This window comes from Neofelis nebulosa, chromosome 7 (genome assembly GCF_028018385.1).
Source record: "Neofelis nebulosa isolate mNeoNeb1 chromosome 7, mNeoNeb1.pri, whole genome shotgun sequence".
Lineage (NCBI taxonomy): Eukaryota > Metazoa > Chordata > Mammalia > Carnivora > Felidae > Neofelis > Neofelis nebulosa.
The window spans coordinates 50,605,193-50,628,301 of record NC_080788.1 but is presented as its reverse complement, the minus strand read 5'-3'; the positions used below and the strand labels follow the sequence as shown (position 1 = coordinate 50,628,301).

The 23,109-nt window shown below is 35.3% G+C and overlaps 1 protein-coding gene across 6 annotated transcripts in view; it reads left to right on the top strand.

Moving 5' to 3' along the window:
- Positions 1–23,109, top strand: part of UNC13C (unc-13 homolog C) — a 614,642-nt gene that overhangs the window by 473,675 nt on the left and 117,858 nt on the right. For all 6 annotated transcript variants that reach the window (XM_058737680.1, XM_058737682.1, XM_058737681.1 and 3 more), the window contains exons 23-26: positions 4,147–4,273; positions 13,418–13,514; positions 14,155–14,298; positions 20,626–20,703. In XM_058737680.1, the coding sequence (XP_058593663.1) occupies positions 4,147–4,273; positions 13,418–13,514; positions 14,155–14,298; positions 20,626–20,703 (446 nt within the window). The remainder of the gene's footprint in view (positions 1–4,146; positions 4,274–13,417; positions 13,515–14,154; positions 14,299–20,625; positions 20,704–23,109) is intronic.

The window sequence follows — 23,109 nt, the reverse complement described above, 5'->3', positions numbered from 1 at the left end:
TTCATTTTGCAAAAGGATCATTGGTATCCTTCCTATCTCCTTTCTCATACTGATCCACAATGGAGAGACTTGGGAGGTGGGGAAGAAGGGAAAGTAGCCTGGCTACTCTGTGGCTACAGAAGATTCAACATCTAGAGGTGATTCTGTTCTGGAAGTGTAGGAACAGCAGGAACGAGGGGAATGTAGGAATTGAGGAAGCTTTCAGAGTCCAAGTGAATGAGTCGGGGATGTTCTGTATGTTCTGAACAGAGTACCCAAATAGGGATGGAGAAAAGACTTTTGTAATTATGGAGAAGTGAAGTGTACATGGATTATGAAAATAAATTGAAATTCTTTCCTGAAAAACTGACAGGGACACTGCCTACAGCTGGCTTTTACCTGCTTTCCAAAGTATAGAGATAACTTCATTGTAAGGAACAAAGATTGGTAAACTTTTTCTTTTTATGGTACAACATAAATTTAAGGTTCACTCACACTACTAAAACATCTAAAAACCTGAGAGAAGGGATAAAAACCCACAGTCTTAATTGGAGACATAGAGCTTCATGAAAGAGACACATATATATTAAATAGTACTTCAAAGAAAAATGTCTTGTTTTATATGACATGTGTCCTTTGATTCAAATTCCTCTTTGTGCAATGAACGACTAATCACAAATCATTTCTCTATTTAAGTGTTCACCTAAAGCACAAAGGTGGGGCTAAATTCGTGTCCTCTGAGAAACAGTATTCCCCTCTGCATATCAAATAATGGCACTTGCCATGTTGTATTACATGTAGTATTATATGTCACCCTTCCTGAGCTCTATGCATATGGATCTTCATCTTTACATCCACAGTCCCTCCTACATGACCTAGCAGAAGATAAATGCTAAATAAACATTCCTGGTATTAGCTGGAACTGGCTTACCCTTACCTCCAGGATTCTGTTAATGTGCAAACACTCTTGGAAGAGGTAACACATCAAGTCAGGTTCACTGATAACATTTGCAAGGTCAAGAGCACACATGGAGCCCCACTTACCATAGACCTAAATATTTATAATTTCTAAATCAAGCTAACAAACTGTTGAATGCAATGTAGTTCTATATTCCTACCTCAACAAATAAATGTCCTTGTATATTGACGAGATTAAAAACATTTCTTTTTTAATAGGCTGCATATTGGCAAAATGTGAAAGATAATACAACTTAATTATCAATGTGTATATTTAGGTGTTCTGGGTGGCAGTGTTTAGGTTTTCAAAGTAAATGTCCAAGTGTCATGAATTATATTTTTCTTTCAGAAAAATGTATTTTCATCTTTATTTCAGCACAGTTACAAATTAGGCAGTTATAATAAAATATTTTAAATGTTTTGCATTCTATTTACAGTCATGCTAAGTCACATGATGTCTGCTCTCTTTAACTTTTTCCTGATATAAAACTTTCAAGTATAGAGGTGCCTGAGTGGCTTGGTTGAGCGTCTGACTATTGATTTTGGCTCAGGTCATGATCCCAGGGTCATGACATCCAACCCCTCATCAAACTCTGCACTGAGTATGGAGTCTACTTAAGATTAAAAAATCTCTCTGTAAAATTAAAAAAAATTATATCTTGTCACTGAACTTTTTTTCTATTTCTTTTTCTATTCCTTTTTTTTTCTTTTCTGAGATGCACTTATATTTTTCCCATCCAATTTAAGTTTACACACAATCTTAATATTAAAGGATTAAAACATAAAATATTATTACATTCAAAATAGACATGAACTGAATGTAATTTATGTAATTTCATGTAATTTAACATAAACTATACAAAAAATTTTAAATTATTTCCAAATGTACTTTCAGATATAGTTTGTATATAGTTTGCAGAAAACTCTTTTTCTTCAAAGATACTTAAAAATATTTATTAAAATGAGGACACAATGCAAATTATCTAAGTCTTTTTGTAAATCATTTGAATAAAGCTAAAATTTAGTAAGTCAAACCTTGTAAATTTAAATTCCAAAAATAAAACTATTGATAATCCTAGAAGTCAGTAGATAGCTAGTTGCCAAAGAATTTCAGGCTTCATGTATATTACATCTAGAACCACACATATACAAATTTTGAGAGTCATATGAATGATTTAGTATTCAAAATATTCCCCAGCCAGCAGGTGCACCTGTTTTGCATGCCTCATTGATTTATGAGTGGCTTCAAATGGATAAATTCAAACCAAAGAAAATGGGTACTTCTTAAAACTTGGAAATAATACTTTGTTATGCAGTAATCTGTTGGATTTATGCCATACAGAGAAAGAACTGGTGAGTTAGTTTGCCCTTTCTCTTAAATGCTTCCATAGCTCAAATTTCTTCCTATACTCCAAAGCAGTATCTATTTCTTTGTCAGCAATGGCAGTCTACAAACATTAGTAGCATCTGGAAGTAGTCATCTCTTGTTTTTAGAATATAGAACAAAAGATAGTCCAAAGTGTTTCTGTGAGCTTATAGGGTGTTAATCATAAGAGCAGGTGGTGTCAGTCACAAGAGCAGATGTTTAGGGTTCTGGCTGACTCTGTGGGTACCACGTATGAGATCCCGAGTGACCACAATCTGTTTAATTTTTGAGTTTGTATTTGTGACGAGTAGAGTCTTCTTAATGTGTGGGTGTTAAGACAAAGGTCTTATTTTATCTGGGTTTGAGGGTAGTGTTGCATTAAATTCCTAACTATGAGTTTATCAAATAAATGTCTCCTCTTATGGTGTGGAGGGATACTAGACATCTGAGGAGAAGGGTTGGGGAGAATTAACATTAAAAGAAAGAAAGAATGAAATAAATTTGGAGGGAGTTGAAGCAAAATGTTACCTAGTTCATAATTTTGTTTGGGAGTTTAGTCTATAAGTACTAGTTTATTCTTGTGTCTATGTATAACATTAGATTACAATTATAATCTCTACAAATTGTCTTGAATGAATAGTTGTTTAGATAATTTGAAAATGTTTGATTGGGGGTTGTGTTCCCTCCTGTGTTTATCATTGGTATTTAAATCCCTCTATAGTCACATTTTGGAAAACAAAGATGCCCTCAATTTGTGTATAACAATTTAATTGCTTCAGTTAGTATTTTCAGTCTGAAATGTATAGTATGGGATGTCTCCAATATGAATCAAAGAACTTTGCTTAAGAAACATTCACAGACCTCATGCAGAACTTGTAAGAGGACACTTCAACTTATAGTCTGGAATATTTGGGGTTTGGTTATATCTATATTTGTAGCCAGAATTGGCAGAGATGTTAATATTGGAGGGAGGGGAGAAGCAGCGATAAACATGTTCAGTAATACTATTACTTGTCACTGTTCCCCAGTACTATATATCCAGATTTTAAAAGAAGAAAAAGAAAGAAACAGTCTTAAGCTATACTTCCTAAGCTAGAGCAAAAAAAGAAAGAAAGAAAGAAAGAAAGAAAGAAAGAAAGAAAGAAAGAAAGAAAGAAAGAAAGAAAGAAAGAAAGAAAAAAAAGAAAAGAAAAGAAAAGAAAAGAAAAGAAAAGAAAAGAAAAGAAAAAAAAAAGTCACATATTCGGAAATCCTGCTAAAGAAATGTCAAAAGAGCCACAGGGTACAAAATAATTTTAGCTGAGCTTAAAAGGGGAAGAAGAAATCATCTAGCTTAGAAGTTTGATATATTTCCTCTCCTTTTCAACTCTTAATTCTTTCAATGTTAAATATCCAGGCCAGAAATGTGATCTACTCATTCACATTGCCAGTATTTATCAAGGATTATGTCTCCTAGTTTGATTCATGTTTTATCCATGCTTAGAGTTTAATTCTCCCTAGAACTTTGCATCAGGCTAAAAGTGTCAAAATATGAAAGCATGCAAATAAATAGAAAAGGTTTGGTAGGTTCTAACACTTTACATCAGAATTCTCACCTTTTTTGGGCAAGCACATTAGAACATTCAAGTTACTTTTCATTATTACTTCCCCTATTCTACAGAGGACCTAGGATGCTTTTGTGCATTTTGTGAAATTTCAGGTCTGTCTTTAACAATTCACTTAGATTTTACCTCAAATACGCTATTCTCTTCCTTTTTAAATTACCACTAATAAAAGTAGATTAGAATACAGCAGTATTGTTGGCAAACCAAACTTTATTAAATGTTTGATTTTATCTGTTATAGAACATGAGAAGCAGCGGTTATGCAAGAGCACCGATTATATGAATTTGCATTTCAAAGTGAAATGGTTTTATAATGAATACGTGCGAGAGCTTCCTGCCTTCAAGGATGCTGTCCCTGAATATTCCTTGTAAGTAGTGATTTTCACCCCCAAGTCTTCAATTCATAGTCTTGTAAAAATTATACCTGAATTATGCAGCCCTAAAATCTCTTCTCATAGTCTCTGCGTGGATGCAGACATTTCTATTATAAAATTAACATTAAATGACTTGCATTTCTTTCAGACCATATTTAATTGAATTGTGTTGCATTTTTCAGCTACATATTTAATTGAATTGTGTTGCATTCACTTGGATATTCAACTCAAAGGAAAAGAAATACAAAACAAATATGGCTTACATAATGAGGTTATTTTCTGTGAAAGTGCTCAAACTCAGATTTTTATTGGGAAAATGAAGGTATTTGTATACTGAGCATTATATTCAGATTTTTCCCTTTAATTTAAACTGAAAAATGTCTTAGAAATGCATATTTCTAAAATAGAAGTTATAATTAAACAGGTAATATTTTCATAAATATGCCTGTATCAAATACACTTCTAAGCACACAGACCTATAATACTCTGCATCTGACATTTATCAGAATTCTATTTAATTCTATTGACGAGGGTCTTCCATATGCCAGGCACCATGTCAAGTGCTATAGGACAATAGTGAATAGGATAAAGACTGCAACCTGGAAGAAGCTTGTGCTTGATGAGATACTAATAAGTATAAAATTCATGATAAAGCAAGGCAAAATTTAATAAGCACTAATTCAAGAAGCACAAGCAAAGTACAGTGGGTTCTCACAGAAGAGAGACATTACCCTATGGAGGACTCTACATAATCTTTATGTATGGAGTAGCATTTGATATAGACTTTGAAAATTTGGTCAGTTTATGGCAAGAAAAGCATTTAGATTAAAAGGTAAGTTATGAGCATTATTATGGAATTAGGAATATATGGGCTAGGGTCCACAGGAAATAATGCCATTCTAGTGGGGTATAGGATATGTTTACAAAATGAGTAGATAGGAAATGTAGTTTTGAACTAGATTATTATAAATAAAAGCTGTGAAGCTTGCCCCACATTCTTAGGCATTGTGGGCATTGGAAGAGACAGAGAATGGGGGACAAGGAAGAGATTTAGAAGGTAGGGAGTAATGTAATGAATTTCCATTTAGTATGACTTTTCTCATAGAAGTTTATAGGGTACAGTGAGATACTGGGATAAGTTAAAACTCTATACACATTAGAAAATGATTGTAGCAAGGATGTCAAAGATGAGTATGTGTGGGAGAGAGATTTCAAAGATAGAATTTACATAATTTGTCAACTAAATACAAATGAGGATAAAAGAAATAGGGAAGAGGGGCGCCTGGGTGGCTCAGTCTGTTGAGCGTCCAACTTCGGCTCAGGTCATGATCTCACAGTCCGTGGGTTCGAGCCCCGCATCAGGCTCTGTGCTGACAGCTCAGAGCCTGGAGCCTGCTTCGGATTCTGTGTCTCCCCCTCTCTCTGACCCTCCCCCGTTCTGCTCTGTCTCTCTCTGTCTCAAAAATAAATAAACATTAAAAAAAATTTAAAAAAAGAAAGAAATAGGAAAGAATTAAACATGAAATATATGTGCCTAAGCAGCTGATAGTATCATTGGCTTGTAAAAAAGAGATGCTATTAGCTGGACACTTTTGTTTGGCTCTGTCTCGACGAAACTACACTAACTAAAATCAGACTGGCATGCATACTGAAGACCATTATAAAAGCTGAATAAAATTAAATAGCATCAGAGAAAAATCAAGGCAACCAGGATTTAAGAAGTTATGGTCCTGAGAAAAGAGAAATGCATTGAGGTGATTCCTGTATTTGCTACAAGGTTTTTTGTTTTTTGTTTGTGTGTTTGTTTGGTTTTTTCTCTCCATCCTCCCTGCTCCCATGCATTTGACAATTAGCAGTGCAGGTCTTGGTGGCCAAACAGAGAATAGCAGCCTAGTTTATAGCAATCGCCCTAGGCTGGAGAAATAAAAATTGGTGTTCAGTACTATGAAGGCTGCTTGGACTTGCAGGGTCAATTCCTAGAAAGATGGGAACCCCAGAAAAGTAAACATAACATCCTGTATACAGTTTCTCCCTGAGGTATTTTCTGATTTTTAATCTGCCCTTGTGTGGAGACTGAGGCAGAAATAAGCAAGTAGAAAGCAGGGACTGAGAGGTTAAAAATTGAGTAGATATGTCAGCAGCCTCATAATACTAGGGAGACAAAAATGAGAGGTCAAGACTTCCTAAGAAATAAGACTTCCCAGACTTTCAGGTGAGATCCTTCAGGGCTCTGAAGAACTAGAAATGGCCCAGCCTAAAATTCAGCCTTGTCTCCATTATGATCCTGTAAATACAAGGACAAATTTAGATTTTCTCAGGAGAAAATGACCAATCAAAGGTTCCATAATTTTTCATAGATAATATGTAATATTCAACAAAAAAATTAGACGGCCAGGCAACAGCACCAAGTGACTAGACTCCAAGAAAAGGCAGACATTATACTTACCAGACATAGGCTTTGATGTATCTTCAAAATGTGAGAGAATTTCCACATTCTATAAGAAGAATACAATGAAAAAGGATGAAATCAGGAACGTAACAAATGGGTTTAAAGGCAGATTATATATAGCAGAAGAGGGGATTGAAAATGGAAAATAAATTTGTATAAGAAAAATACGATGAAAATTGCAGAACTGAAAAAAGATGAAATTAGGAATGTAATAAATGGGTTTAAAGGCATATTATATATAGCAGAAGAGGGGATTAAAAATGGAAAATAAATTTGGAGAAATTTTCCATATAAAATAGAGGGAGAGACAAAAAATACACAATATAGAAGAAAGAAGAGAACAAAGAGTACATGGGACAAATTGCAAAGGTCTAATGTACAAAGAAATGAGTCCCAGAAAAGGAGAAGAGAGAAGGCACAGTGTATGGATTTTGTAAGATGGATGAAAAAAAACATGAAACCACAGCTCAAGAATTTCTATCAGTCCTAAGCAGAATATTTAAATGCAAGAAAAACTACCTGTCATTGCATCATAGAAAATTGCTTAAAACCAAAAAAGAATTTTAAAAAAAACTTTCCATTTATTGAAGTCAAGGAAGGGAAGACACTTTACTTTCAAAGGAGCTACAGTAATACTCGTGGATGATTGTTCAGTAGGAGTGACTGAAACCAGAATACACTGCAATGATACCTTTTAAGTGCTGAAAGAAAACAACTAACAAGCTTAGAGTTCTATAAGCATCAAAAATATCCTTCCAAAAATAATATATATCCTTTCAAAACAAAGTGACATAAGTATATTTATATAACTGAGAAGCTGAAAGAATCCATTTCCAGCAGACCTTCACCAAAAATATATAAGCCATACTTCAGATAGAATGAAAATGACTAAAGATAAAAATATAGTAATGTAGCAAATAATGCACTACAAAATGTATGCAAAGAATAAAATTTAAAATATGTTAACTGTTTAAAAATTAAAAATCTGTAGAAGAAAATATACATAGAAGTAAAGTACAAGACAATTGGATAAACACATGCAGTTAATATGTTGTAAGATCCTTGAATTGTTCACAAAGTGTAAAATACTCCAATTTAAAAATCCTCTAGGGGCGTCTGGGTGGCTCAATCAGTTGAAGTTCGACTTTGGCTCAGGTCATGATCTCACAGCTCATGGGTTCAAGCCTTGCATCGGCCTCTGTGCTGACAGCTCGGAGCCTGGAGCCTGCTTCAGATTCTGTCTTCCTCTCTCTCTGCCCCTAACCCACTCTCATTCTGTCTCTGTCTCTCTTAAAAATAAATAAACATTAAAAAAATTTAAAAATCCTCTAATATGTCATGGATATGTCATGGATATATGTTATAATTTATAGGGTAACCCCATAAGGTACAATATTGTGTATTCATAACACAGTAGGGTGGAGGGTAATAAAACATACCTAAAGGTAAGAAAGGAAAATGCAAAGAATAAAGAGCAGGCAGGAAATTTGGGTGTGTGTGTGGTCGGGGGGGGGGGGGGCAAGATGATATTTTTAAGACTAAATATATCAGAAAATTGAATGTAATCATTAAATATTAATGGATTAATACTGGCCTACCAGATAAAATAGTAAGACCAAACTGTCTTGCTCATAATTTATGCATCTAGAAAGGTTAAATAAAAGGATGAAAATAATAATTGAGATAAAATTTTCACAAGATACTAATATTACAAGAGACTTCAAGGTAAGAAATATAATAATAAGATAATTTTGAGAAATAGAAATATTTTGTGATGATTGAAGAAGCAATTTAACAAAAGATATATCAGTTAGAAATGTAAATGTATCTCATAACATGTTAACAAAATATATAAAGCAAAAATTGTCAGAAATAAAAGGAAAAAATGAATCTACAATGCTACTTGGAGATTACATTTTTCAGCAACTGACTAAACATTCAGACAAAAAAGTCAGTAAAAATACAGAAGTTCCAACAACACAAATAACATACTTAAATATATTTATTCTTCTATATCTATATCTGTATCTGGTCACCTAGGGGTTCCATAATTTTTTGGGAATTGTTTACAAACACACACACACACACACACACACACACACACCTATCTACAATTTATAACAAATGATGACAAAACACACATTGTTATCATATGCACTTAGTGCATTTACCAAAATAGACTATTTGTTCGACCATAAAGGAAGTCTAATGGATTTTCAAAGATTGAAATATATACTGTATATTCTAGTACCACTGTGGAATTAAGCCAGAAATCAACTCTAAGAAGATAACTAGAAAATGACCAGATAGGGAAATTAAGCAGAAAACTCTAATTCATGAGTTAAAAAAGAAATCACAGTGTGAATCAATTACAAAATATTTTGAACTGTGATAATAAAATATGACATATTGAAACTTGTGGATTGTAGCTAAAACAGGAAATAGAATGATATTCTATAATTCCATAGACAGAAATTCTATAGAATTCTATGATTCTGTAGTGAGAGGGAAAAAGGTATAAAATCAATAGTGTACCTGTCAGAAGAATAGTTTAAAAACCAAATTATGTCAAAAGAAAGTAGAAGGAAGAAAATGATCAACGTGACCTGAAACAAAAATAAATTTTAAAATGGAAGAAATTGCAAAGCCAAATTTGATGTTTTAAAAATATGATAAAGATAAAAGAAGACTTAGCAAGACCAATGGGAAATGAAAAGGAAAAACCGATGTCGCAAATTGTTATCTGAAAAGGACATTACTAGAGGTAATGTAAAACATAAAAAGACATTATTTATGCCAGCACATTTAGAAGTTAGACAAAATCTCCAATTCCTTTATATAACTTACTAGGCTAATGTAAAAAAAATTAAATAAGCCCATAAGTTTTAAAATTTGAATCCATAGTTTAAAATCACACAACAAAAACTCCAGGTGCAGAAGGCTCCAAATGGAATTCTTCCAACTATTTAAAGAAGAATGTCCCCACTCTTACACAAACTCTTCCAGAAAAGGCAGGAAAACTTCTCAAATAATTTGTTGAGTTCAGCATATTTTCACCTACTAAAACTTATTGAAAATATGACATATAATTAAAGAACAATTTCTCTCTGAGCATACATTTAAAAAATAAACAAATAGCATAGCCAATAAAATGCAGTAGTTTATAAAAAGACTAATATAGCATGACCAAGAAGTATTTATTCCTGAAATACAAGATTGGTTTCACATTTTAAAAGTAATGAATGCAATTCACCACATTTAAGGAATGAAAGAGAAAATCCCTACAGTCCTTACACTGGACACAAAATAATAATTTAATAAAATACAAGACCGCTTTATTATAAAATTCTCCTAGAAGTTAAAAATAGAAGGGAACTGGGGCGCCTGGGTGGCGCAGTCGGTTAAGCGTCCGACTTCAGCCAGGTCACGATCTCGCGGTCCGTGAGTTCAGCCCCGCGTCAGGCTCTGGGCTGATGGCTCGGAGCCTGGAGCCTGTTTCCGATTCTGTGTCTCCCTCTCTCTCTGCCCCTCCCCTGTTCATGCTCTGTCTCTCTCTGTCCCAAAAATAAATAAAAAACGTTGAAAAAAAAATTTTTTTAATAGAAGGGAACTATCTTAATATAATAAAGACACACTCTTTCAAAAGAGAACTATACAAACATTGTGACTATTTTTCAATTGAAATGTAGTCGACAAACAGGAGTACAACGTACTTGTTCAACATTATATACATTACAAATTGATCACCATATATCTAGCTACTATCTGTCACCATGCAAAATTGTTACAATATTATTATGTTTCCTATACAGTATATTGTATTTCCATGTGTTACTTAGTTTATAACTGAAAGTTTGTACCTTTCAATCCCCTTCCTCTATTTTACACATCCCTCCCCTTTCCTCACTTCTGGCAACTGCAAGATTGTTCTCTGTATCAGTGAATTGATTTCTCTTTTGCATGTTGGTTTGGTGTTTTTATATTTCACACATAAGTGAAATCATATGGCGTCTGTGTTTTTTCATCTAACTTATTTCACTTAGTATTACACCCTCTGGGGGTGTTGTTACAAGTGGCAAGATTTCATTTTTTTATTATGGCTCATAATATTCCATTATATATCTGTACCACATGTTTATTTGCTCATTTATCCATGGACACTTAGGTTGCTTCCATATCTGGTCTCCTGTGGTGTGGCTGACTGTGAGGTCTGACTGGCTATGAGGTCTGGCTACTACTGTCACAGGTGCTCTATTGCATTGGCATGCGCCCAAACCTAGGCAGCATTGCTTGAGGGAACCCCAGTGCTGGCCACCATGTGTGGTGGGGCAGGAGGTTGCTCGGAAGGGGCCCCACAACTGGTTGAAGTCTCCTGCCATATGTGGCAGTGTGGGAAACCACTTGGGAGGAGAGCCAGGCCAGGGCAGGGGATTAGGCGGGGATTCTGCAGGGTGGGGCACTGGGTGCAGTAGATGGAGAGTGTCAGAAAAGGTGCCCACCAGGGCTAGGTCAACTAAATAGAAGAGAAGTGAAAAGGAAATGGTGTCCGCCAGGCTTCTCTTCCCAGAGAATATTCCAACAGATCCTCACTCTTCTGTCACATGCTGTAAAATTAGTCAATGAAACTCCTTCACAGGTAGCCCAGGTGCTTTTCAAAGTGCTGCCTCTGTGCTGGGACTCAAAGTAAGTGAGATCGAGTGCATGTCCTTTAAGAGTAGAGTTTCCATTTTCTGTTGCTCTCTGGCTTTTCCGGATATAAGCCCTGCTGGTTTCCAAAGACATATTATGGGTGCTCATTTTCCTGGTGAGGTTGTCTGGGCTATGGAGCCTAATGTGGGTCTCAGACCCCTTATTCCTCAGGGAGGGACAGTTACAGTATCCCTTCCTCTTGTGGGTCATTACACTGACAGGCATCAGTCCTGACCAGACCACCTCTCCACCTGTCTTAGCTGTCTCCTTGTGGCTAACAGATAATATCTGTTCTGTTATTCTTCACTTCATTCTCTGAGATAGTTGTATACATAATTATAGATTTTGGTGTGCCTGTGAGAGGACAAAATCTCAGGATCTTCCTACTCTGTCATCTTGATCCCCTTCCTCTCCAAACATTATGCTTATTGACAATATTTTGCAAGTTTCCCCCTGAGATAAAAAAATGACACTGAGAGCTGATAACATCACCTTTATTTAACATTGTACTAAAAGTGCTATATAATACAATAAGACAAGAAAGAAATAGAAAAAATAGAATGATTGCAAAAGCATATATTAATGCTGCCAATATCTGTGTATGACATAATTGTGCATCTAGAAAACCCAAAAGAAACTACAGGGTAACTAGTAGAATTAAAAAGAGAATAAGTCTATGTAAAAGTTAATTAAGTTTCTATATAATACCCACAGGCAATTAAAAAATTACATATAAACCTTACCATTTAAATATCATTAAAATCATGAGAAACAAATGGTGATGAAAGATGTGCAAGCCTTCTACTTCTAGAATGTGTTACTTAGAGACATGTTACTAAGAGACATTTAAGATGAACTTAATAATATATACAATGTCCCTAAAAGGTGTATTACCGTACAGATAGTAATTCTCCCCCCATTGACTTATAGACTTATTGACTTAATGCAATCCCATTAAAACTTTCAGCAGAGGGGTGCCTGGGTGGCTCAGTCGGTTAAGCTTCCGACTTCAGCTCAGGTCATGATCTCACTGTCCGTGAGTTCAAGCCCCGCGTCGGGCTCTGGGCTGATGGCCTGGAGCCTGCTTCCGATTCTGTGTCTCCCTCTCTCTCTGCTCCTCCCCCGTTCATACTCTGTCTCTCTCTCTGTCTCAAAAATAAATAAACGTTAAAAAAAATTAAAAAAAAAATTCAGCAGATATTTTTGTGCAAATTGACAAATTCAATCAAAAAATGAGTACAGAAATACAAAGGATTAGGAATAGCCAAGATAATCTTGAAGACGAAGGAAGAAAAAAAAAAAACCTTGATAGCTGCACTATTAGTTATGAAGACTTAATCAAAAGATACAGCTATTAAATGAAGTTGTGTCAGTGTATGACAAATAGACCAATAGGACAAAGTAGTCTAGAGACAGACCCACATATGCCATTACCTGATATGCACCAATGATGCCAATTAAAGGCAGCAGGGAGAAGGATTATCTTCTAAAATAAAAGATGCTTTGCACTTGCACCTCCACATGGAAAAAAGAACTTTGAAACTTTGACCATTCACAAAACCCACCTTCAGATGGATTACAGATCACAAGTCAGAGGTGAGCACCTAGGATGAGTTAAAGGAAAATAGTCAGTATGGGCGGAAGCCCAACAGTAAAGTACTAAAAAGTGAGAGAATGGCATAATAGGGGACATAGCACACATGATTGACATTTTATAAAATTTTGAATTATAAAGGGAATTGTAGGGTGGGGAGTGGGAACTAAGCTTGTTTTAAAAACCATGGGAAGAGCTAAGAAAGAGATAGACAATGAAAGTAAATAAACAGGGATGTATGTGTTTGATGACGTAAAGCTAAAGGTCTCTAGGAAACAGAACTACAAAAAAGGGAATGAAAAGAGATTTTAGGTCCTGAATTACTCTCATGTAAGGAAAGAGCAGTATTCACTGTTAATTATGTGCAAATGACATCTTTTATGGTATGTAACATTTTTTTTTTTAGGTGGTTTGAGCCTTTTGTCATGCAGTGGCTAGATGAAAATGAAGATGTATCAATGGAGTTTCTTCATGGAGCACTAGGAAGAGACAAAAAAGATGGAGTAAGTTTAAATTAGTTTAAGATTACTTTTTGTCAATACTCTTTCACACTACACTTTTAACATAACGGGGATTGTTAGGCTCATTGTTATTAATTAATTTTATTTTAATCCTCTAATGACCAAAATAAATGTAAAACACAACTTTTAAGGCCTGCTAGAAACTCTAGGGAATTGTTTAAATTAAAAAAAAAATTACCCTTTTGCTTCCAAGATTCCTCTACCTCTTGAATTGATCTGGGTCTACAAGTTCACCAAGCTTAAACAATGGTCCTGAAAGCTTTCCAGGATTTCAAGATTAGGAGGAGACACCCTCCAAATCCCTCCGGAACAACTTAAAAGTCTTGAGCCACAATAGGCTTGCTAACCCATCTTTGTATCTATGGGGAATGAGAGAACTAGTCCCTCAATGTAGAAATAGAAAAACCAATTAATAGGAGGCTGCCTCTAATATTAGTTCTAATACTTTTCCAGGAAAGGAGATGAATGATTTTGAAATGGGTAAGCATTTTATTAAATGGGAAATGAAGGCATATGAGATGAAGGTACATGGTATAGGAGATTCACTTATTTACGTGATTTGACTCTTTCCACAGTCCCTCTAATGTGCTTATTGGAATGGTATCGCCTTCTCTCCCTTCAGTTCCAGCAGACGTCTGATCATGCCCTCTTCTCTTGTTCTGTGGTTGATGTCTTTGCTCAGCTTAACCAGAGCTTTGAGATTATTAAGAAACTGGAGTGCCCTAATCCTGAAGCATTATCTCACTTAATGAGAAGATTTGCAAAGGTGGGTTAAATGGAGTGCATCCTTTCTTTTCTGAGATGGTGGCATTTATTATTTTCTCACCTAGAATTTGACAAATGCTATTGTTGTTTGTAGTATTACTCTTCTTTGACACCACTACCCCAATTGAATTTCTAATTCTAGTACCAATAGGTTCTGTTTCCAGGCTTGTCATCTGACTTTCTTTCTGCCCTTTTTGTTTATTAAATATAAATTTATCATCTTTAAAAATCTGTTATTCACATTAGTGATTCAGTTGTTCGCACCATTGAGGGAACTATTATGGATGGCAAAATTATTCCAGATATGGTGCTTCTTAGCTGAAAATGAGCCTTGGCATTTCATATTTAAATTGCAAGTATTTTTAACGGACCCTATACTACAATGAAAAGTCCATAAGACTTGGAGTCATGAAAACAGAGTTCTCATTTCAAATCAGCCAATAACTGTGGTATGAGTCTGAGCCATTCATTCCATTTTTATGAAATGTAGTTTTCTTAGTTGACAGATTGATTTTGATCAGATTACATACTCTTAAGATTTCTTTCTCCACATATATATAAAAAAAATATATAGCTTTGACATGTTAAAAAATAAAGGAATGCCAAAACTCAGTTAAATTATATAATATTTAAGATGTATTAATTTGTAAGGGCTGCCGTAATTAAATACCACAGAATCATGGCTTAAGAAGAGAAACATTATTTTTTTACAGTTCTGGAGGCTAGAGGTCTGACTGAGATCAAGGTATCAGCAGATTTAGTTTCTTCTGAAGCTTCTCTCCTTGGCTCAGGGATGTCAGCCTTCTTAATGCATCCTCATGTGATCCTTCTTCTGTGCACATGCACCCCTGGTGTTTATTTGTGTACCCAAATTTGCTTTTCTTATAAAGACACTAGCTAGTTTTCTCACGTAGGCACTTCAAGGGGCCCTCGGATCATCCCGGAGAGGTGCCTTTGAACTGCTAGAAACAGTTACTGTTCTGTTCAAGTCTTGATGCCAAGGTTGAGGGCTGGTTGAGAAGAGGGCTCAGAGGAGGCTGGCTGGAGTTTGGTCAAGGAAAGAGTCTTTGTCACCCTCTGTCATTCTGTGATTGGGATTCTAGCCTGAGAGGTCCCAAAGAAGAGAGAACATAGGACTCATAGAGAGCTGATGGAACTAGAATTGGAAGCTTAGATCCTCATTGTAAGAAGTCTTGAAGAACAGGCAAAGTGGCCCAACTTCTTTTAGTAGAAAGTAGGGACTGTGAGATATATAGGTAGGTAGGTAGGTAGGTAGGTAGATAGATGCAAGAAAGAAAGGAAGGAAGGAACGAGAAAGAGAAGAAGAAAGGATGGAAGGAAGGAAGGGAAGAAAATGAGATGCCAGTGAAGACTTTTAGGTAGATAAACTGTCAGCCTAAACTGTATTACATTATTTGTGTCCCATCAAGTATTTTGAACTCTAGTCTTCATCTGTTAATTAGGTAGGCTAAAGTAATCTCCTGCTTTTAACGATAATAGCTAAAAATCATTTCTCTTGATCATCTCTAGAGGAAACTGTTGGTAGCAGCTGATTTCAACCTCCCAGCGTGGTAAAATCTGCAGTAAGCTCTGCGGGAGAATTACTCTAAAAAAATTGTCTAAGAAAGTCCTTTCTCGATGAACAGCTGCATTTTGGGTGCCTGCCAAGAGAAGAATGAAAGGGGGTCATTAGGGATACTGTAGAAAAAAGTGTGTCACATGCTATTCTTGGAACTCTGTGGGACTTGTGGAAGAAGGGTCATTTGAGAGTTTAATAATCTCAGAGCTAATATATTTAGTAACATGCTATTGTAATTGTGCACTCTATGAGAAAGGTAACTAGGATTCAACCTCAGAGTGGTCATGTAGCAGGTTATGTAAGCCGGAAGCATGTAAGTATCAAGAGGAGAATGAAAGCTCCACTAGGGGTCAAGGCCTTGGGCCTCAGACCACCCTCTGCTCCTTGGTAGTTTTGACCTTTCTGCAGCTGTGAAGCTGCACCCAGCCGTGTTTAGACTGCCCAAGGTATAAGGAAGTGGGCTGGAGGAAAGTATAAAGAAGTGGGAGATTACAAAGAGAGTTATGTTAGAATCACACACAGGAAAACACATTCTCTGAAGTGAGGAGAAAAGAATTAGGCTCCATGTGTCACTGAGGAAATGTGAGGGTTTTTTTGGCACAATAAAAAAAATTTACATAACTAAAATTTGTTCAATCCATGTAAATTCAATACTACCCAATTATTATCATGAGGAAATAATGTGAGAAAATAAACCTTTTCTGGGAAAGTAGAAATGGGTGATTTCATTGAAAAATAAATTCTATTTTGTTGGGAATGATTTTTAAAAATCATAAAAATGAAAACTGGGACTTTATGGTTAATATAATTAGGTATTTCACAGCCATGTCAGACTATTAGAATTGGTGTTCTTTCATTACATGTGACCATTGGTCTTAAAAACCCTATCCTTCTTAGAATTAGGATCCTTGTGTCAGAATATTGAAATCATATTCTTTTCCTGGAACTTACATTGATTTAAACCTCCCAGAGAAAAGACATCAAAAATGATAACAGCAAACGTTTGGGAAGACTGAGCATTCTAAAATGGGATTTAAAGGAATGATTTGTTCTTATGAAAGCATATGTAAAACTGAATATACCAAAGAGATGCTTCACATTTCATAGCTCTGATGACAGGCAAAGAGTGCATGTGGGCAGTGAACATTTCTATAGCTATATTGCTGCTCTTGGTAAATATGAGCAGTTTAATTAAAACAAGAGATATGAAGCAATGATATCTTCATTACTAAAAACAAACCAACGAATGTTGACTTTCGGCTATGATTCTGGCTGGTTTTTGTTTTTCTTTTTGTTTTTATTGAGTTTCCAGGGACTAGGGACACTATGGTGAATGAGACACACGTATTCCTTGTTCTTGGGGAATGTAATCCTAATTTTCAAACTTACTGATAATAATTAATTGACCATCACTATGTACTTATCACTTTACATATTTTGTCTTGCTTATTCTTCACTACAACCCCATGACACAGATACTCTTAGTTTTCCTAATAATTCCAGTGATGAAACAAGCTTAGAAAGTTTCAGTAACTCAAACAAGGCACCCACCTAGCAATGGTATGGATAAAGTGCTTGTAACCACTGAGCATTACTACCTCCACAATCTGGTATCATCACAAATCAATCGATAAGTCAGAAAGCAACAACTCACCATTTATTTTCAACCTTTGAGCCAAACCTAGGCAACTCTCTGGATTCTATCTTACGCTGCATGCATTAAAATACAGTGCTGTAAATCACTGAAGTGACATTTCTGATGTCACTTACTAGATAGCATACTTCTTATCCTCCATACATTGTTCTAATCCTGAATGTTCCATAACTAAAGTGGGGCTGAAAAGATGGATTTTGAACCAGGGCTCTTATCTTACTGATTGCAAGAGTAATACCCTAGATGGACCTACTGGTGGTGTTGACAGGATATTTAGCCCATTTCAAGAGCATGCCATTAGCTCAAGAGATCATAATGACTTTGGGTAATTGATCACTATCTCACTTAGTAATACCAGTAGCTGCATGTCAAATGAGAGCAGATTGCAGATGGGAGATATTTGGATAATCCTGTCTGATCCTTTAAATGTAGAGAATCCCTAGCTTCATTGCCACAATCCTATTAGAATTTCATTTTATTTCATCTGGAGCTCTTTGAATGGCAATTCCTTTACTGCATCCATAAGAGAATCATCTACACCTCGTGACTCTGTCTTCATATAAACTGTATTTTATTATAGAACAGAATGGAAACAGCTTCTGTTAGACTCTTGCCTCTCTCTCTCTCTCTCTCTCTCTCTCTCTCTCTCTCTCTCTGCTGTCCCCATTTCTGAAGCCGCAAGAGTCCCATAAAGATAAAATCCTGAACTAAATTCACACAGTCAGAAGGAAGTTCTGTCTTCCAGGCTTTGCTAGGTACACCTTCCATCAACAGGTTCTCTCTGAAGAGTTCACCTACACCCTACTCTATGTTAGTTAGGAGTGTGTTTTCAAACTTTAGCTTGCAGCAGAATCACCTTGGAGGCTTATTAACAAACACCAGAATTGCTGATTCAGTAGACCTGGAGTAGTACCAGAGAACTGGCACTTCTAGCAAGCTCCTAGGCAAAGCTTGTGATACAGCTGGAGATGTGTCTTAGGAAGGTATGTCTCATGCAACTGCTTACTAGTATTAAACAATTAATACCCGATAAGGTTTTATTTTGTTGAATAAATTAGAATGAAATTTAAGTTGCCTCTAAAATGTACATGAAGCCTGTCCTTCAGGTATACTTTGTACATTAGTAAAGAAGTAGATATTGTTATAGCCAGTGTATCTACAACTCCTATGGGCACAAGGCCCTACACCATATACTACATGGCTGAGCTCTTGGCCTTACCCACAGCTCCTTCTCATTTGCTAACCATTGGCATCTGTAGGTTAGTAGATACAAGATCCTAGGATCAGTTGTCCCCAAGTGGGAATTCAACAGACTAGGGCTTTCCTATAGAGAAGAGTCAAATGTCAGACCATGGGGGATACCTTGAGAATAATCTGAATTGAATATCTGGATTCCCCTCTCCAAACTTTATCTGGAGCAAGTTATAGTCTCTGAGTTGCATCAAGATCCTCAATTCAGACTTTGCTTTGTTTTTATATCGCAGTGAAATGATTCTTAGCGCTTGTACAATCATTAGAACCTGCAAATTGAAAGCAGTGTTCGTATGTACAAGAGAATTAGTACTTTTTAGGTAAGTCCCAAAGTCATTTTCAGCATTATATATAGAGTAAAATTTGAACAGCTGCATTTGGAAGATGCTTCAGTCTGATCAGCCATCTGTTTTCCTAGATCTTTTGGTCTCCCACTTCGTAAGATTTTATATTTTCCAAGACCAACTGTCTATTTAAATTGACGCTTATTATCAACATGCTTTGTACTTCCACAAAATATCAATTTTCTTTCTGCATGTTTTCCCTAATTTCAGGTTTTCACTATGGTCTTAGACATCTGTAAAACAAGTTCATAGTTCCATTTGAATTCAGGTTTATAGATTAGGAGTTGAGTTGAAGGAGAGATGTTTAGGGTGTTTCCTGAGTTATTTTGAGCCATGCAAAGAAAATTCAGATTAATATATTGCACAAAAAAGAAAAGCTGTCCTTTTCTATAAGAAGAGATAGTATATATCTATAATTATTATTGCATTCTCTCCTAAGAAAATCATGTCCACATTTGGCTTAGGATAATTCAAGCTATGTGAGTAAAAGTAGGATACAAATGCATCATTATATCTTTGAGTAACTGAAATAAAATTTAACAAAATGTGTTTGTTTTTCCTTATTTTTGCATAATTAGTGGAAGCAGAGGGCATCCTTAAGCTTAGAAACATTTATTAAATGGAGAAGGAAAATGTGGAATTAGGATGAAGAGGACAGAAAGAAGGCAAAAATGGGACATTTTTTAGAAAATAATTTGTCAATAAATAATTTAGTAAATTAAGTTAAATGTATTGAAATAGTGTGATACAACAAAAGCTGAAGTTTTAGGTTTCCATAGGTGGTCTTTGATATTAGTAAGGCTCCTTATAGAAAATTACTGAAAATATCCATTGCTAAGTGACTTGCACAGGAATGCTCTGATCCCACTTATAATTGTAGAAGGTATTTAGGAACATGGTAGAAAGTTGAGAAAATGACCAGCACAGAGACTTTGGGCATGGTATATGTATGTGTGATAAGAGTGAGAGGGGTGTAGGAACTAGAAACCACGAGGAAGGAGTCAAAGCATAAGGCAGGTTGTTTGGGGCCTAAGGGGAGGAGTGTTATTGTCATTAAGTAATAAGCATCCAATCATAGAGGAGGTTGTCACAAAATCGTATATCTTTGGAGTATTTAGTTAAGTTACAAATAAAGAATTTTATGGGGCACCTGGCTGGCTCAGTCAGTGGAGCATGTGACTCTTGGTCTCAGGTCATGAGTTTGAGCCCCACAATGGGTATAGAGATGACTTAAAAATAAAATCTTTAAGAAAAAAGAATTTTATGCTAGAGAGATTATATTACAATTGAATTAATTCATGTGGATTATCTTTCACAGGTACTCAGAAATACCACAAATTCTCATCTAAACGTAAAAGTTTGAGATGCTTCTTTTGGCAAGGGCATAGATTTAATCACTGCTTATGGCCCCCTTGTAGCTGAAAAAGAAAAGTTGGCCTGATTAGCAGTAAACTGGGTAGTGTGTGCATAACTGGATACATTTTACAATTCTTTCCCCAGACTATCAATAAAGTACTGCTTCAGTATGCTGCGATTGTATCGAGTGATTTCAGTTCATACTGTGATAAGGAAAATGTGGTAAGTAAAACCCTGCCTTCATGTTATCCCGTTGAGATGTACTTTTTTAAACTAATAAGTAAGCAGGAGAAATTCCTGTTTTCTTTCTGTTTTCAAGGATAATAGGGAATAAGGGATCTCTAGAAACAGTTTGAAAACTTCTCTAGGAGTCCTGAACTGGTTACATTACAGAATCAGAGAAAGGTTAAGAGCATCTCAAGGTCAGTCAACTTGTGGTTTTCCATGATCGTGAGAAACAAGATTCACATAAACAATTAAAAACCCACATAATCATAAAACATTAAACTAGGAATTAAAAAGTTGTTTAGATCGACACAAATAGAGTAGTTTGGCCTCCAGTACCAAAGTGAGTATAATTTATCTTTTGGTTTTCAAATAAATTGAGAAAGATAGTTAAAGTAAGAAATGATTCTGATTTCTACTCCAAGTTATTAACTTAGCCTTTTATTTTTTGGATGATTGAGAAAATCTTTATAAATTCAAACCAGCAATGCACCTTAATAAAAAGCACAAAGGGAAGTAAGATAAACTAAAGTGATTTAGAGGATAATCTGTGTTTATTCTATGGTGGAAGGTGAAATCTTTCCTATTCACCATATGTAATATTAGGAGAAATATATTGGCAACATTATAGGAATTTTTTTGAACACTGAAAAAATATATTACAAAAGTTAGCACTAGATTTTTAAAGAGGAAAACCAGCCCCCCCCCCTAAAAAATTAGTTCCCACTATCAGGCGAACCTAAAATAGAATTCCCACTGAAACCTCATTGATCTCTGGCTGACAGCTCATTAATATGTCAGTCTTAATGGTTCTTGAGGGTCCCAGAAGATACTTCTTTCTCTTAAATTTTTATGCTGCCTAGAAATTTTATGAAAATTCCCAGATATCCAGCAGTGATTTCTAACTGCCATTGATTATAAATACTCTAATAGGCAAGATATTGATTTACTCAAGGCATATATTTATAATTAAATTTACAATGCATTTGAAATATATTATGATGAAAATCAAAAACAGTGCCAGGTAATTTCAGGAAAAAAATTCTGATTATATTAGGATAGCCAGTTGAACATTTTGAAAGGTAGCTATGAATTACCAAGGATAATTCTTGTCATTCAGAAAAGAAAATTAGCCTTAAGGACTCCTGCAGACTTTCACTGTATTATGAGGTAACATTCTATAGTATATTTTATTTTTAAAAACATTGGAGAAAAAAATCATAAATCAATGTTTATTATTGTATTTTGTCTGTATATTTTATACTTTTCAAAATCAAGTATTTATAAAGAAAGAGAATAAATACTCTTGCAAATATTACAGCACAAGAACTTTTTTCCTCAATGCTTTTCTTTCCTAGTTCCTGGTATCTTAATAAGTCTTAGACTCTCATTCAAATGCCAAACATCATTTTCGCTTTTCCGTGAAAGAACGGCAATTACCTGCTTAGTTATGCTTTCAGCTGAGATAAATTGAAGAGGTTCCTTTGTACATGTATGCATGTGCATAGAACTATTATAGGTTTCTTTCAATATCAAGAACATCAAAAATTGTTTCTCCCCCCACCCCCCTCAGTATACTTATGCCCATATACCTATTTCTTCTGCAAATTGACCTAGAAACTTTTAAAGGGGGACATCCAGGAGCACCTCAGTGGCTTAGTTGAGTGTCTGACTCTTCATTTTTGTTCAGGTCATGATCCCAGGGTCTTGGAATCCAGCCCCGTGTCAGGCTCAGCACTGAGCATGGAGACTGCTTAAGATTACCTCAATCTCTCTCTCGCTCTCGCTCTCGCTCTCGCTTTCTGCCCTCTTCCCTGCTTGCACTCTCTCTCTCTCTCTCTCTCTCTCTCTCTCTAAAAAAAAAAAAAAAAAAAAATAGAGACATCCTTTAAGAGATAACCATAACATGCTTTCCCAGTGGTCAGAATTAAAGATGATAGTTAAAATGTTAGAATGTTAGATAGTTAAAATGACAGAATAATTTTTTCTAAATTTTTTTAAGTTAGAACTTTGTTTTAAATTGAAAATGGATCACAAGTTTTTTTAATCTGTTGTCCCTGTACTCCAAAATACAGCAACACAACATATATAAATCAGAATTACTTTATTTTGAATATTTTTGAAAATCTTCTTCAGCTCAGAAACACCCTTTAAGTGATGTAGAAATGGCCATAGTCCCAACATAACTAACTTTCATATTCACTGTAGTTAAGGTTCCTAACTTTGTTCTAGATTTAGATCTGACGAAATGCATTATGATATTTTTAGGGGAAAAGCCAAATTATATACAAATAAAAAGATTACAACTTGAACATAGGTTCTTTTATCTAACTAAATTCATCAACAAATGATACCTCTGAATTGGGTTAATGTTCCCTTTCCTGTACATGTTAGCTGTTTTGT